This window comes from Heloderma suspectum, chromosome 1, assembly GCF_057233095.1.
Source record: "Heloderma suspectum isolate Gila_16-S chromosome 1, 16-S_ref, whole genome shotgun sequence".
NCBI classification, from domain to species: Eukaryota; Metazoa; Chordata; class Lepidosauria; order Squamata; family Helodermatidae; genus Heloderma; species Heloderma suspectum.
The window spans coordinates 148,530,047-148,547,669 of NC_139458.1; the positions used below are offsets into that span (position 1 = coordinate 148,530,047).

Below are 17,623 nucleotides of genomic sequence, written 5' to 3' on the forward strand. Positions count from 1 at the left end.
GCTGAGTAGTAATATAGCTATTCTACTTGCACTGATTAATCATGGCACTGAGGATGACTGATACCAATCTTTATTTTATTTCTTGCTGGGGTGTTTTATGTTGTCCTTCCTTTAGGACCCTCCTGTATTTGCAATCATGTCATGCAGCAGTGTAGTTCTGTTCACTCCTTTTTCTATTGATCTACGACGCTCCAAACTTGGTCAAGACCAAGCTTAGAAGTCCCTTTGGCTTTGCTCTGCCTTAGTTATATTTCAAATCATGCGCCTCTAGCCTTGTCTATTCCTTGTTATGAGAAAGTTACAGAATACCTTTATTATCAGACTTGCTAGGCTCCCATCATGGGTGAGGGGAGATGGAAACATGCAATGTTTTCCCAACCTACCTCCCTTCCTCTTTATCTCCACCTTCCCATTGATCATTGAGGATGATTTTAGGCACAGCAAGAGTACACTGAGGCTGATTTTAGGCATAGTAAATTAGACCATTTATGCATGCAATTTTGTGTAAATAGCACTATTTATGGCCATCATTTTGCACAAAATGTCAATTTATGTAAAAAGCTTACCTGCAGTTTTCTGCAAAATGGTGACTTGCAGGTAAGCGGGGATCCCTGAACTTGCCTGACTCAGCGCACGCCAAGTCAGATAAGCATGGGGGTCTGGGGACTTGTGTCCAGGGGGTCAAATGGGAAAATATCTGCCAGACTCCACCCTCTTTTGCAGACTTCCACAACATCCCTTATCAAATATCCTCCTCCTTTGCCCATTGAGGTCAGTGAAATTGCAGGTACATAGGGGCAGTAGAAGGTAGTGGGCATATTAGGTACCTGAATAGTCAGTTCTTTTCCATCTCTATTTATCTTCACATGGTGTAGCTCACGATTAGCAAAGTTTCCAGAATCGATCGTGAAAATAAGGGATCTGTCCTTACTCAGTCTGTATCGGACTTGCAAGCTTCCTTAAAAAAAGAAAAGAAAAGAAACATTTTGACCTTTAAAAGCACCCATAATTAAAATCATTTACTGTATCACTGTGAAGAAGCAGAGAATAAATGCAGAGACAGAAAACAAACTCAAATAGAGAAAAGGAGCATTGAGCTTTTAGTGGGAGAAGTAACGAACTGTGTGCACCAGATCAGTCAAATCTTAGATCTGTCTTGAAGGTCCTCTGATGGAATGTTGTCCATACCAAACACCCCCTAAATACTAGGGATGTCAGAGAATTCCACCATGGATCTCGGTGAGGCCGAATGCCAGTGCATTTGGCCCCCCGAAATCTATGGCGGAATGGCCTGCCCCCCCGCCCCCCCCGTGGATCCCCCTCGGGACGAGACATACCTGGGGCGGATGTTCCAGGCAGCGGCAGCTCCTGCGGCGGCTTCGGAGGCTTCAGCGGTGGCGGCTGGTCTTCCAACCGGCTGCCGCCGCCGCCATTTGCAGTCTGCCTCATTTGTTGTTGTTGTTGTTTTTACAGAGACGTGATAGGCTACGTAAAGACTTACATAGCCTATCACTTCCCAGTTAAAAACCCAAACAAACAGCGTACGCAAATGGCAGCGGCGGCCCCCGCCGCTATTTGCATTCCTTATTTTTCACCGTCTTAGTCTACGTAAATATTTACGTAGGCTAAAATGGCGAATCAAAAAGGGACGCAAATAGCGCCCACTACGCTATTTGCGTTCCCCTTTATTTTCGCCATAATAGTCTTCGTAAATATTTACATAGACTAAGATGGCCAAAAATAAGGAACACAAATGGCAGCGGCCATAGCTGCCACCATTTGCGTACGTGGTTTTTTTTTTTTTTTTTTACCCCAAACCCTCCGTGGCCAGAAATCCGGCTGCAAACAGCCCTGGCCTGGGCCTGGCCGGCTGCCCTGTGGAGCTGCCACGGAGCACAGCCGGCTGTCAAGGATTCCAGGGGGGAGGACCAGATCACTTCCCCCCCATTGAGGATTCCGGGGGGAGGGACGGAACGCCTCCCCCCCACACCATGAACATAATCCGCAGAAAGGTAAGTGACTTTCGTACATCCCTACAATACAATAGACCTGCAGACTTGGGAAGTATCAGAACTATTCAGCCAAGAGCCCTAACAGATCAACCTATGCAGTTCCTGCATCTGCATGATAGTGTGCTACAAAGGAAGAACAGATACAACTAGTGAGGTGACCCAAGCAGGAAGAAACTGTAGGACAAGGAATTGTTTAGAACATTAAAATCAGGTTAGATTACTCACTAACTATACTAACTACAAATGGAGTTTCATGATATTTCATGAGATTGGCCATTATGGTATGAGGGGAAAAAATGTTTGTGGACCCAAATGCAGTGATAGTTCAATGCTGTGTTCAGTGATAGTTCACTGACAGTTCAGTGATAGTTCAGTCCTATTAGCAAAGTACTTATATGACATAACTTTACAAATGATAGTTTTACTACAGACCTCTTAACAAGTGAATCACGATTTGTTCAGACAGACAGACAGACAGACAGAAAACTGAACACTACAATGATTATGATATTAGCTGCTCGCAAACACTGAAGCAATTCCTTTGATATTTCTTTCACCTTCTTAAAAAACAACACCAAAAACAAAGTTCATAAGGATAACAGAATTTCAAGGACAGAAGGAATGTAAAAAATTACAGTTGATATGCTAATTTTCTACATGCAAGATTTTTTCCCAACTACATTTTCATACTGCCCCAAAGCTGAAGCTCTCTGGGCAGTTCACAACAATTAAAGCCATAAATTGCAACATGATAAAACATAATATAAAGCTCTTTTTAAAAAATTAAAACTAAAGTATTAATCCAAAGTAAAAAACAACAACCCTGCAGTAGTGTAAAGATTTAAAAACCCAATAAGATATTTTAACACAACAGAAACTGAAAGACTGAAATGCCTGGGAAAATAAGGTCTTCACCTGGCACTGAAAAGACCACAATGTAGGTGCCAGACAAGCCTCTCTGGGGAGGGCATTCTGCAACTGGGGTGCCATAATGGAAAAAGGCCCTCTCCTTAGTAGCTACTTGTCTATTTCATTTGGCCAGGGCACTCAGAGAAGGGCCACTGAAAATGATCTTAGGGTCCGGTCAGATATATATGGAAGGAATCTAACCTACATTAATCTGGCCCCAAGCTGTTCAATACCACCACTTCGAGTTTGAATATTATGTGGAAGGAGCATTCAGACATGTGGTCTCCCGCTTGCAAAATTAAGTTGTACAAAGTAAGCCATTACAATGTGATTTTGCTAACATGTAGACTAGCCCTAATACAGGCAGCATTTTATTCATTCATTAATTTCATTTCATTTCATTTCATTTCTATACCACCCAATAGCTGAAGCTCTTTGAGGTGGTTCCCAAAAATTAAAACCACAGAGTGCAACATAAAACAATATAAAATATAAAAGCTTAAAACCACAATATAACAATACAACCAGAATAAAATCTAGCAGCAATACAGAGATTTAAAATACAAATTTAAAACACCAAAGCTAAAAGATTAAGAAGGTAAAATACTAGGAGAAAAAAAAGGTCTTCTCCTGGCACCAGAAGGAGAATAATGTAGGTGCCAGACGAACCTCTCTAGGGAGCTCATTCCACATCTGGGGGGCCACAGCAGAAAAGGCCCTCCTCCTGGTAGCCACCCACCTCACTTACGTTTGTGGGGGCTCCTAGAGAAAGACCACTGAGGATGATCTTAGGCAGACACATGTGGGAGGAGGCAATCCTTCAGATAACCTGGCCCCAAGCCGTTTAGGGGTTTGAATGTTAATACCAGCACTTTGAATTGGGCCCGGAAATGGACTGGCAGCTAGTGCAGCTGGAAAAGTACTGGCGTATGCCATAATATGAACTCATTGGCCAGTCCCTGTTAACAGTCTTGCTGCCCTGTTTTGGACCAGCTGAAGTTTCTGGATCGTTTTCAAAGGCAGCCCCATGTATAATGCATTGCAGTATCCAGACAAGACACAATCATCTCTGTCCAGATAAGTTGGTATACCAGCCTGAGCTGATAAAAAGTGCTCCGTGCCACTGAGTTCACCTGTGCCGTGACACTTCTGGATCCAAGAGCACCCCAAACTATGAATGTGATCCATTAGGGGGAGTGCATCCCCATCCAGAACAGGTTGAATATCACCTAGCCTGGCAGACGAACCACCCACTAACAGTAGCTCCGTCTTGTCTGGATTGAGTTTCAGTTTATCAGCCCTCATCCAGTCCACTATCATGCTCAGGCACTGATTCAGAACAGCCACTGCCTCACCTGGGTTTGATGAGAAAGAGAGGTAGAGCTGGGTGTCATCCGCATATTGATGGCACCTCAGCCCACACCTCTGGATAACCTCCCCCAGTGGTATCATGTAGATGTTAAACATAGGGATGGCGGAGAATTCCGCCACAGATTTCAGTGAGGCTGAATGCACTGGCATTCGGCCCCCCGAAACCCATGGTGGAATGGCCTCCCCCCCCACGGAATCCCCCCCGGGATGAAGCTTACCTGGGGCTGATGTTCCAGTGGCTGCGGCTCTGGTGGCAGCTCCAGCGGCAGCGGCGGCAGCTGGCCTCTCGGCCGGCTGCTGCAGACGCAAATGGTGGCCACCGTAGTGGCCTCCATTTGCATCCGGCCAGGCTGCCATGATAGGCTACGTAAGTATTTACGTAGCCTATCACGGCAAAGGCAGCCATGCAAATGGCGGCCACCACGCCATTTGTGTAGCTGCCTTTGCCATGATAGGCTATGTAAATACTTACATAGCCTAAGACGGCAACAACAACAACAAAAAACCGCGTATGCAAATGGCGGCGGCTACGGCGGCCGCCATTTGCGTTCCCATTTTTTTGCTGTTTTAGCTTACGTAAATATTTACGTAAGCTATTATGGTGGGAAAAAAAGAGAACACAAATAGCGTAGTGGGAGCTATTTGCGTTCCCCTTTTTTTCACCGTAATAGCTTACGTAAATATTTACGTAGGCTAAAATGGCGGGAAAAAAAGGAACACAAATAGTGCCCACTATGCTATTTGCGTTCCCCCTTTTTTCACCGAAATAGCTTACATAAATATTTACGTAAGCTAAAACAGGAAAAAAAACGGAATGCGAATGGTGGCCACCATAGCTGCCGCCTTTTGCGTACGGAGTTTTTTTTTTCCAGAAGGCTGCCCGGTAGCTGGATGTCCAGCTGCAGGCAGCCCTGGCCAGCGGCTCTGCGGAATCTCCACAGAGCAGAGCCGGCTGGATCAGGATTTCAGGGGGAGGTGCGGAGCGCCTTCCCCCCACCGCAAATCACCCCGTCGAAAAGGTAAGAGACTTTTCATCCCTAGTTAAACAGCATGGAGGATAAAACAGAGACCTGTGGAACCCCATGGTACAATTGCCATGGCACAAAGCAATAATCCTCCAGCACCACCTTCTGGAGTCGGCCATCCAAGTAGGAGCGGAACCACTGCAGTGCAGTGCCTCCAACTCCCAACCCAGACAACCTATCCAGTAGGGATGGACGAAAGGGACTTACCTGGTTCCGCAGCTTGCTTCGCGGTGGGGGGGAGGCATTTCGGTTCTCCCCCTGAAGTTCAGGCGAGGGGGGGAGGCGCCCCGCCTCGCCCGGCCAAAATTCAGGCCGGAGGGGAGGCGCCCCATCCCTCGCCGCCGAAATTCAGGCCGGGGAGGAGCGCCCCGTCTACCCAGCCACGAAAAAATAAGTAAAGTAAAAACAAAACAAAACACACCCGTGATAGGCTACGTAACGATTTACGTAGCCTATCACGGCTAGATTTCCAAAGTCAGCCGTGATAGGCTATGTAAATCATCACATAGCCTATCACGGGTGACTTTGAAAAAAAAACACCTGCGTACGCAAATGGCGGCGCCCATGGGGCACCGCCATTTGCGTTCCTTAGTTTGGCACGTCTAGTCTACGTAAAGATTTACGTAGACTACGGCGAAAATAAGGGAATGCTGGCCACTTCCAACAAGCCAAGCAACCCAGGTCCATGCAACACAACAAGCCACAGTAAATTGGGCACTCATAGGCGCCCAGCATATCGTGACAGCCCCCACAGCTATATTAACCCATGGTGGACTCTTGTGTTGTGTGAACCAGCCCACTGTATTGGTAAATATGCCTTAACTTGTGAGTTTGGCCTGCAGTGAAGCCTAGGGCAAACTTCACACTAGGGTTCATTATGTTATATAAAGTTGCAATCCCATTTAAACCATAATTTGAAGCATTAGGATTAATGAGGTCCTTTCAGCTACCTTAAAACAAAATGGGGGGGGGGAATTCCTTGCAGAATCTAATTGTTTCATTTAAATATGTGACAGAAAGAGAAATGCATTCAAACGAACTCTCTTGTATATTCCTGCATTTAGATTTTCTAGTTGATTGGAGTTCTATATCACATTATGTCTCAACTCAGAGTATGGGTACAACCTATTTTATTTTAATTTCTGTATCATTTCTGCCTCATAATTGCAATTAAAGCAATCACCACATTATGGTTCTGGGAGCTTTACTACAGTCAGGGGTTGCTTTGTCATCCTGCCTTTTGGTTTTGTATATCTCAGCACACATGCAAGACACAAAATATTGTTTAAGCTATGTCTTGCTGCCAAGTTATTAGCCAGCCAATTTCATAGAATCACTACCAGCTTATTTTGCAGCTCTTCTAATTAAATATGAAATCAAGGAGTGAATTCCAAGATCATCAAACTAGGGTCGGTCAACTGGCAGCTGATCAGTTGATTGTGGCCTGAAAAGATGCTTTAACTGGGAGCTAAGAAACTCTACCCAATTTTAACAAAGGTAAACAGTTTCATGCAGAAATTGAAAATCTCCATAGACTAATGTTCCACCTCTCTTTGAGTTTTGTATTCTAAGCCTGACAATACCTGCTCACAGAATAAGTGAGGCACTGCCTGTATTTCAGTTACATTTTATTGCATTGTTTTCTTGTGTGTGTTCTAGATAGGGATATCAGAGAAATCCATTTGGGGGGTGGGGGAGTTCGATGGGTTCCTAGGCTGAGTGCCCCACACTTTGTTTTGGTTCCCATTATGGTGCCTGACTTGGTCTTCAGCAAGTTGGGCCAGTTTATGAATTTTCCAGGAATTTTGCACATTTTTTAAAGATTCTGGAATTTGCACAATTTTCTCAGTGATTTGCACAAATTTGCTGCAATCAGCTCAAATTCAGCTGCAATTTGCACAGATTTTGTGATCGCCAGGATTTTTTGCAACATGGCAGTCGCGGCACAGGAGGATGGGACCCAGGTGAGTGCAGGTGGCTCAGGGAGGGCAGGGAGGTCGAGTGGGGGCAGGAGCTCGATGCGAATGGCTCAGGGGGCACAGGTGCTGGTGATCCACCAGACTCCCAGATCAAAATGGGCACTTGCACCATCCCTAAACATGAGGAGCCAGTTTAATAAATAAATAAATAAGAGGTGGGAAGCGTAATTCAGCACCACAAACATGGTTGAATGCATAAGGATTCAAACCAAGATGTTTAACAGCTATGTCCAGGGCCTGGAAGGACACCTTTGTGAGTTTAGATCCTCCCATATGCATTTAAAAAATTTGTGAGTTTAGATCCTCCCATATGCATTTAAAAAATAATATTAGTAATCTCAAGCTCTTCCTGTCCTTTTTATGAAAAAAAATTGTGAATTTTGGTAAGTCTAAGTAAAAAAAACCTAACCAAACAACGTTCTCACCTATCTCTATTCAAAATACCCCAGTGGTGTTGGAAGGAGTAGGATAACTGCAGCTCCTACACCAGCCTTAATAATGAGTCAACCATAAATAAAACAGCATGACCCTCAACACTTATGAAATTTGAAATTTCATTGTAGAGAGATTAAATCAATGTTTGACAAACTAAACTGGATTCTTTCCCTCCAATTTTATCATTGCTTGGTTTGATTTTGGAACCAATTACATCAGTGGCTCAGTGCATAATGCTGGAACTATGCACCCTAGATTCAAATCCCTTGCTGTCATAGAGCCTTGCAGGGAGTCTTTTGGCTTGCATCTCTAGGTTTCCATCCTTTTGCTTGCTCTACAGATGATAATGAGGTTCAGTGATAATAACTGAATCAATACTTGGTAATTTTGCTTAGTACTGAATTCAAGCAAACGAGAATGCATTTACTGTATATACTCTGGGTGCAGTTCTAGCTATATCAGCTAACTCTAGCAATCTTGGTGTTTGATATGCCTGGCTACCTCTGTTTGTTTGCATTTGGTCGCTTGCTTAATGTTAGGAGCTGCAGAGCCAATTACATTTGCTATCTGACTTGCTCATGAAACAGCCAAGTGCATATTTATACATTGCTCAATACAAACCATAGCATAAGCCTCATCTGTGTCAACTGCAAAAATTCTATTTAATTTCAGTGGAACTGGGCATGCTAAGCTCTAGAACAAAGTACCCAATTATTTCCCCAAAGAGGGCTTTGACGGACCTGTTGTCATTCAGGGATGTTGTGGTCTGAAAGGGATTTCCATGTTGTCAATCATCTTTAATGTCTGCACAAATCTAACATTTCTCCTTTCCTAGCACTTGGGGCCAGATTTAAAAAGATAGGTTAAACTGGAAAACTTGCATTCATCCGCGGTGATAGAAAACACACACACAACCAGTGTGGTTTAAAATAATTCTAAATTATATGCATATGCTTTTAATAACACTATATTATAATGCAGTTGTGTAGTACTCCACAGGCTGAGCACGTCAGTCTATTTAATAGTTCCACAACACTGGTAAACAGACCTTTCCCATTCTACTGGATAACCTAAAGAAGGGACATCCAATAATAATAAAATGTGCAGGACATGGATAATGGGTGTATAACAGTTTCTTATGATCTAGTGCCTTTGATTATAAAAATAAACCTGGAGAATCATCTTTTAATTGTTTTATTTGATTCTCCTCTTATGAACCAAACTGTTTCCATAAGAGGAAAGGAAGCATATTGAATCACCCTCACTCTGTTGATTTCCCTCACAATGAACCAGGATGAGGGCTGATGCATAGCCACAGCGGAAAGCAATGTCATCCTATAGCTATGGTAAGAGCTCAGGATTGGAGACATTAAGTATAAAAACACACCATATTCCAGTGATTTCTTGCTGATTGATCAAGATAGTTTTACCCTGCCTCTCAAGTTAAAAGTTGTAATTCAGGTAGATTACAACAAATAAATTAAAATAACAATAACATATAATTAATAGCAAATACAAAGGTTAAAGTCTTATGGGCAGTGGGCAATATGCTTTTATGTAAATGGTTTTTAAACTTTGTATATTGTATTTTAAAGTTTTAACTTTTGTAAACCACCCAGAGAGCTTTGGCTATGGGGCGGTATAGAAATGTAATAGTAAATAAATAAATAAACCAACAGACAGATCTAACTACACAAAGGAACAGTTATGCAGATCACTGAATTGGAGACACATGTGTAGGAATTCTGTGTGCTCCTCTGTTTTGGTTAGGTGGGCACTGGGGCTGGGAGAGCACAGGATGATGAAAGGTGACACACACCTTTCTGCTAGAGGCCTGAAATAGTGGTGGTGGGGGAATACTTAGCATACCACCATGACACTACAATGCACAACAGTCAAGTCTTTTAGTAGCTTATTAAAAGAGTGACCACACTTTTTCATCACATCGTCGCACATGTGTGAAGGATTGTTAAAGAGGAGAAAATAATTAGGGAAGGTGTTGATTGAAGAAGGAAAGATAACATTAATGTGGTAATGAATAACACTGTGTACTCCATATGTGCTATTAAAAAATGTGCATGGATAGTCTTTTAGCAGCAATTATTGCAGATAGGAATACCAAGAGTGAGAACATTGGTGTGTTAACTCTAGATCATGTCGTGCTGGACATGGCCAGTTATTATCAGATATTATCAGTTATTATCAATGTGAATTATGTCCCTGGATGACTACTGAGCTCTGGTGCTGCAGTGTGTAGCTCCTATATCATTTGCATATTTTAAAATCTGGAGTGCCTTTTTCTACAGGAACAGCTGGTGGGGAAACCTGCTCTTTAATTAGCCATCCATTTCCTGGACTCTCCTGATATGTACATTTACTCTTCAGAGGGAGTAGTAGCTACTATTGCAGAATAATGGAGCATGAAACTTCTTGTTTGTTTGTTAGTTTTGCAGAAGGGGAGAAAAATACATTGTCTCCCCCTCTCACTCAAAGAAAATTAAGATGAGATTTCACTGTGTTTGAATGTGTACAAGTAGGAGGGGGTGTTGTTGTTTCTCAGAGACTCAGGGCAGATTCAGAAACCTCTTTACAGCAGAAGTTATGGGTGGGAGAACTGTACATCTGAATACTGACTTGGGAACCATAGATTTCACCCATGATCCCAAGGAGCCGAGCCCAGCCCCACGCTGAAGTTCAGGTTTGGTTCAAGGGGCTTGGAATAAAGTCATTCACCAGCTTCAGCACCTGTTGCTCTAGAAGTCCGTTCCCTTCCCCACTCAAACTTAGCAGTTAGCACTGGTTATAGCAATAGTGGCAAGGGCTGGTGCTGGGCCTTCCAATATACTCATGATGATGTTGCAGGGCCAGGACCCCCAGAAAAAGTAGTTTTAAGGACTCCTATGTCCTTATCAAGGAAGACTCACATTTCCCAAGGATCTTGGTACCCCAAGATGCCATTCTGTGCATGCTCTCTGTACTGCGTGGATCAAGACACCTGGAAATGTAGTTTCCTAGGGTTCCTTGGTTCTAATAAGTATGTTTCCCAGAGGTGCTGGCAAACTGAATGCTGTTGCAGGACTTGTCTTAGAAATAATGTAAGCCTCAGCACTAACATTCCTCTTTAAGGAAAATGCTACCACCAAGTACATTTGGTGGAAAGGGAGGGAGCAAGGGTGGGCTCAGGGGCTCTACAGATCTCAACAGGCTCATGGTCTCTGCTGTTGTACTCCCAATTATCTCATTCTTGCTGAGGCCTGAAATGGGTTGATACCATGCATTTAGTGGAGACCTGCAATGGGATGGTTTGTTGGTTTGTTTGTTTAGCTGAGGCTGTTTTAAATCAAGATGGGAGGGATGGGAATCACCCATCAGCAGGTGTTGATAAGCATATCCTCTTGTTGAAAACTTACTGGAACTTACAGGGAAGAAAATCTCCTAAGGTTGAGCTACTCAAATAGAAATGGGTGAGATTGGGAATGGATTGGAACTGCCACCACCCTGTATTGAGTGGAGGGACCTGGATTTAAGAAGACAGGAACAATGGTAACTTGTGACTATCTCAAGGTTTTGGGACTGGATTTATTCATTTACATTGACAAATAACTGTGGAGAATATGATTTGGACATAGGTGAGGCTATTTGCCATTGCTTCAGGAGATATATTTTGAGTATGCAGAGATCAGGAACACAATCAGCAGTCCCAAATTTGTCATCCCAATTGCAAATCAGCCTTGATTGCTGTGATGGGTTCAGAAACTTAGCTTAAAAGACAGACCTAGACAAGTCACAATCTATCTGCTAAGGTTCTCAGGCTTTATTTACAATCTACCCCCCAAATGCCCTACCTTCATTTTTAGTCCTTTGCTTTTCTTATCCAAATTGTTCTTCCACATTTATTTAATTATTTTAAACATGTATATCTCGCCCTATATTAGGATCTCAGACCACATTTTCTCACATTCTCTCTGTGTGTGTGCGCGCGTGCGTGCGGGTGTGTATGTCCCTGTGTGTGTCCTCTTCTCTCTCTCACTCACTTTCCAAAGGCTCACATTCAAGACATTTTCATATGGATTGGGGGGCATCTTTAGTTCATGCTCATAGTCAGGGTGTTCGCAGAATGCTTTTTTAAAAAAGGTACTTCAGGAATGGTCATTTGTATGAATGAAGGAAGGGTGCTAATCTATGCTTCATTGTTGTAATTATTAAAAAAAATAAAAGGAAAGGAAAGTGATGACTATCCTAGTGTGTATAATTTGGAAGGAATACAGAGGTATGTATGACTTTGTTTTGTCGTGCATGAAGCTATAGAAGCAACCCATTGCTTAAAACAGGGGTGCAGAACCCCTTTCAGCTGGAGGGTGAAGGCACATTCCATTTTGGAGAAGCTCTCGGGGCTGTATTCCAGAGGTGACTGGGGCAAAGGGGAGGACCAAAGGCAAAAGGAACCAAAATACTCGTATGCTTTAAGCCTCAGGCTCTTACTGCCAGCAAGTAAGCCTTAGAGGCATTTCAGGCTTTTAGAATGGGAAAAAAAAACTGAGCAAACACTGGGAATCCACAAAATGATTGGTGGTTGGGGAGAATGGGTGTGGTCATTGGAAGGGGTGGGGCTTCAATGGTCTTGTAGGCCCCTTTCAACCCTACTACTATTCTATGATTCTGGGGACCCCCAGAGGGACAGATATGTCCTCCAAGCCTGAGGCTCTGCACCCTGGTCCCTGACTTCAAAGCTTTACTCTTCAAAAATGCTTTTTCTTTTAAATTCTCATTCAGTGGGAACATTTACAAATCTGGTCCCAAACATGCCGGGGAAACAAATTTTACGCTCTCTCTCAAGACGTCTAACCAAGGTCAATTAACAAGGATGAGTCATCCCTAACATGCCTCAATTACCTCTTTTAAGCACACAATCAGGATCACTACAATGGTGGGAAAGGGCTGGCTCTCCACCCCTTCCACCACTCTTTACGAGACATTGCATATCTCAGAAAACATGTACCCCAGAGATGTATTACATCATGCTTTCAACAGATCACAGTGCCACACTGGCTAAAACCAGGCCTTTGGAGGAACTTTGGAAACATGAAGACAAATGGCCTGCCATATCTAATCTATTGTTTGGGATGCATATGTAGAAGGGGGAGGGGGGTAAAGTCATATCCTGACTGTCCTCTGCTGCCTATAGCTAATAAATTGAGCTACAGAGAGGCCTCCTAGCTGAAGATCATCGTTAACTTGGTTTTTATCCCAGATGGCACATGTAGGTAGTGCTGTGCAGCCAGGTTGCAGTGTGCAGATTAGTTACAGATCAGTCGAATTGCCTTCTCCTCTCTCTATAATCCAATCAGAGTCTCTTGGCTGCTGAGTTTGGGTCTCTACTGCATCTGTTGGCTCTTCACTAACCTGCCGTGTGCCCTAAATGAGAAAAAGTTTCAATGAATCCAGCAAATGAATAAAGCACCTTTAAGCTCCGTAGCATCTGACATCTGTACAGCAGATAAAAGATATATGCCAAGCAGGGGCCCAGGCTGAGGGAGAGTTGGCCTCTGCACATCCAACTTGCATACTCAGGGATTCAGAATGCTAACAACTAAAATCAGAGGTGCTCCAAAGCTTTGATGCACAGTTTTCCTGGCTCTAGATTTTGCACATTTTTTTCAGAGCTTCACACGTAAATCCTCAGCTATTTTTTTTTAACATCAGCAGCAGCAGTTGAACATTATAAATAACATGGCCCTACTGACAATAACAAACATAGTTAATTCACACACTGTTCCCAATGCCCGAACATGAAGAGCTGCTGCAGGCGTTAACACTCCTGTCCTGAGCGCTCAACTATGAGCCAACATAGCCATTGCTTTAAATGTGTGTCCAGCAACTACATCTTTTCTTCCTCATTTCTACGCTTTAGTCAGTGCAGGGGCCCAGATCCAGATTAGGATCCTAGTTCAGAGGGTAGGGGGTGTTTTAAGATCTGGCCCTCAATCTACTATAGAATAAAAATGAAACGAAGATACAGCTGCTAGATGCACATTCAAAATAGTGCCTGTTTTGGCAATTAGGAGTGCTCTGCAGGACCGTGAGCCTCCATCTTCCAGAAGTTCCCTTCTAGAGTACAAATCCTCACCACTACCACCACCTTATCACTTAACTGGGAGTAAGTCCCATTGAACTCAATGGGTGTACTACTCAGTAAGCGTGTATAGGATTGTATGTTTAGTATACATGCACATGTAGGGATGTTCGGATTATATAAAATCTGTTCTGTCTGCGTTTAGTGGATTGTCAGGCGCCTTTCATTCTGTCATCCATCCACAGGTGGAATTGGATTTTTTTTAGTTTGTGAATTTGCACAAATTCACACCTGCAAAATTGCACAAATACTCCCCAAATGCACAAACATCCCCCAAAATGTGCATTTGCACACTTTAGGCTATGGGGGAAATGTACATGGGGGGGGTTGCATATTTTTCTAGGACAAAATTTGCGCAAAATGAGGATAGTTAGGAAATCGGTCCATAGGTCCGCAGACTCTGTCTGACAGGGGAAAAGCCAGTCCACTGTGGAATCTGAAGGTCAGATTCATAAAAATCCAACCTCATTTGGTTCTGTTGCGGATTTCTCCAACATCCCCGTGGATATGTTATATCCAGATCAGCATAACCATGATAAAAGTTAACAAGAGTTTCGCCTTAATCATGTTTGAAATCAGGTGTTGAATCTAATTTCAAATTATGGTTAAGTGGAAACTGTGGTTAGCTTTAACAGCAATTAACATTAGAGCAGATAAAATTCTTGACTACTGTTAAGGGCAACAGGTGAAGAACAAGGGAGACTCTCATTCTACAAGGGTGAGGCAGGTCAATCCCATGCCCCAGTCTCTGTAATCCTCACAAAACATAAGAGCTCAGTCTAGACCTCTGTTGAGAAGTTGTGCAACCTGAGTAGAGTGGTATTGGAGCTAATGAAGGAGTATTTGCCATGGTCACTATATATACCTTCACATTTTAGATGCCATCAGGAGTTTTGGTTTTACCAGGTAAGTAGTTCTCTCAATACACTGGCCCTAATCCAAAGACAACTAGTAAGATGAAGGGGGAAAGAAATCTATAGTGCAGCCTTCCCCAAACTGGTGCCCTCCAGATGTTTTTAACTTTTTAATTCCCCTTAGCTCCAGTCAGCCTAGCCAATGCTCAGGAATGTGGTGAGTTGTAGTTCAAAACATCTTGAGGGCACCAGGTTGGGAAAGACTGCTACAGTGTCCTGTACAAATAAGGATGCACATTCCCATTCATACTTAGAGAGGGATGGGAATGTGGATCTGCATCTGTTAGATTTTTAGTTTGGTGTTGTTAATTGCTTTCAAAAACAGTTAAGCACCTGGAGCTTTCAGAAAGATGTGAGTTACAAATGACTGACAAGCTGGAAGGTTACCTGTATACCCAGCCCTCCTCTTTGCAATGACACCAATCTTTTTACTTAACAAGTCCAGGGGGAAAAATGTAGCTAAATGATTTCAATTCAGGCCAATTCTTGTTGTAACTTTTAATAGAACAGCAACCCTCTTCTTCCAATGAATAGAGTTTCCGCTTTTGTAGTCTGACAACTTGTATCATTAGAATACTTACTGGAATATCGCTTATGCTTTACCAATGATGCACACTATTTTAGAAAGATTTACACTTTAGCTGGACTTGCCTGGACTGCATCAAAACTGGATTTTTTGGAGTTTTGGAGGTTTGGATTGGAAACACCATTTCTACCTATCCCCCTCTGTCAGCAGGCATGAGATGATGTATGGACATTAGGTTGAAATATGGCCTATATTTTGAAACACTGCCTATATTTCACAATGCAAGCCAACCTCTGCCTCACTCCTCCTGTTTTGTCTTCATCAGTTGTGCACTCACCAAACAAAAGAAAAAGATATCACATTTGCACCAAGGCTATCTCATATTACCCCTTCAACAATTCTATTATGTGACAACAGTGGGTTATTGCTGAATGGATAGAGGCGACTCCAGCATAGCACTAACAGAAAGCAAGATTACTTTCTTGGAAAAAGGACCTTCAACTGAGAAGCTCTCTAAAAACAAACAAAAGGTTCACTACTTTTAGCGAAGGCATAGAAACACGCCTATATGAGGACAAAACGTGTAGTTTCCATGGCACACTACAATCATCTGCAAATATCCCAGATGAACTAATATCTTCCAACATCACCTTTAACACTACCATATATATTACTATTCATAGTCCGCTTTGTGTTATAACAGCAAGCATAAACTGGCAGCATAAGGGGAAAGCACCGTATCAGAAGGCTATCCTTAATTTAAATAACTTGAGCTTGAGACTAAGAAAAAAAAATAGTGCAAAGAAAAAATAGATAAAGCCATGAGGAAATGGCAGACATTTTATGGAAGAAATGTTGACAATGCAACTTACACCATGATAGTTACACTAAAAGTGACTTTGAAATAGGTTTATTTATATATTTATTTTTTTTTAAAGCTGAACTTATCTAAATATTTGCAGCATAGGCTGAATATGTTGAATTTTACTGTTGAAATGACCCAATTACTGACAAAAAGCCTTGCCTGACTTTTGCAGGCTTCACAAATAAGATTCTCGAGAACATTTATATAGGAAAATTTCCAAAAGGCAAGCCATCAAGGGTCTCCACTCCAAACAAACCAATACATATTCTCATTAGTTCATGTGACATGTGCGAGGAGGATTCAGATCTTGCCCAGCTGCACTAATTACTTCTCTGTGCTGCCTCAGCTGTGGAGGGGGTGCACTTTTTTTCCAGTGCTGCACACTTTCCCCCCCAAAAAGATGTGACAGAGCTGCTATGCCCAAAAAATAAGTAAGTCCAAAATGATAATCATGCCTTCCATGGCCAAGAAGAGTCAGAAAAAGGGAAGACACAAGGCCAATGTTCATGATCTGAACTGGAAATGAAGGCAATGGAATAATCAGCTCTTCCTCCATCTGAATACAAATACTATTCAGTAGGGCTACCACCTTTTTTTCTGGCAAGGCCACCAAAAATTCATACTTGCAGGTTGCAATGACTTTAAAGTTTAATGACAGGTACACCTTCAACAGGTGTGGCACACAGGCCTGAGAAAAGACATCACCTAATCAGTTAAATTTTGCCTGTCAGGTTAGGGAGATAGATGCCACTGACAAACATTCTGCACAGCTCTAATATTAGTAACCCATTCAAGCTGCAATTTGTTTGGGCCTGAGAATGCACATGACAGCAGTTTCATTCTGAAGCTGAATAAGTCTAAACCTGAACACTGCCTGGATGGGAGATTGTGTGGGGAAAATCTGAAACAATGGAATACAACCAGTGGTATGGTGGTATAGTGCACCCGTGCACCCATCATGACAGTCTCCATGGCCACAACCCCAAGGAGAGCCCAATAATGCAGGGAGCTGTGTTGATCCATCTCAACAAACCAGTTCTAGCAGTTTTCATTAGGGCTGTGCACTGCTTCGGCCCGAACCCCAAGTCAAAGCAGGCTGCTTCGGGTCACTTTGAGCCCCTTCCAAGGAGAAGCAGAGGGGGCACAAAGCAACCTGGAGAGGGTCAAGGGCTTTCTGAAGCGCTCGGTGCGTTTCAGAGCTTTGGCACCCCCGGCCCAGCCATGATGGTACCTCCAGGTCCTCCCTTCCTCTGCCACCACAGCCACCTTTTCTGCTGCCGGCTTCTCTGCTGCCGCCATCGCCGCTGCCTTCTCCTCCTCCACTGCCATCATCACTGTCTCCACCGCCGCTGCCAGGTCCTGAGGCCTGGATGCGCATCGACTCTTATTGCAGGGAGTCGGCATTTTAAAAATGGCAACTTCCAGGAACTTCCAGGAGGTTGCCATTTTAAAAA

The 17,623-nt window shown here is 43.1% G+C and overlaps 1 protein-coding gene across 1 annotated transcript in view; it reads right to left on the bottom strand.

Annotated features, from left to right (window-relative positions):
- Positions 1-17,623, bottom strand: part of CNTNAP5 (contactin associated protein family member 5) — a 664,045-nt gene that overhangs the window by 45,958 nt on the left and 600,464 nt on the right. Inside the window, exon 20 of the mRNA XM_084806776.1 lies at positions 828-958. Coding sequence (XP_084662902.1) covers positions 828-958 — 131 coding nt within the window. The remainder of the gene's footprint in view (positions 1-827; positions 959-17,623) is intronic.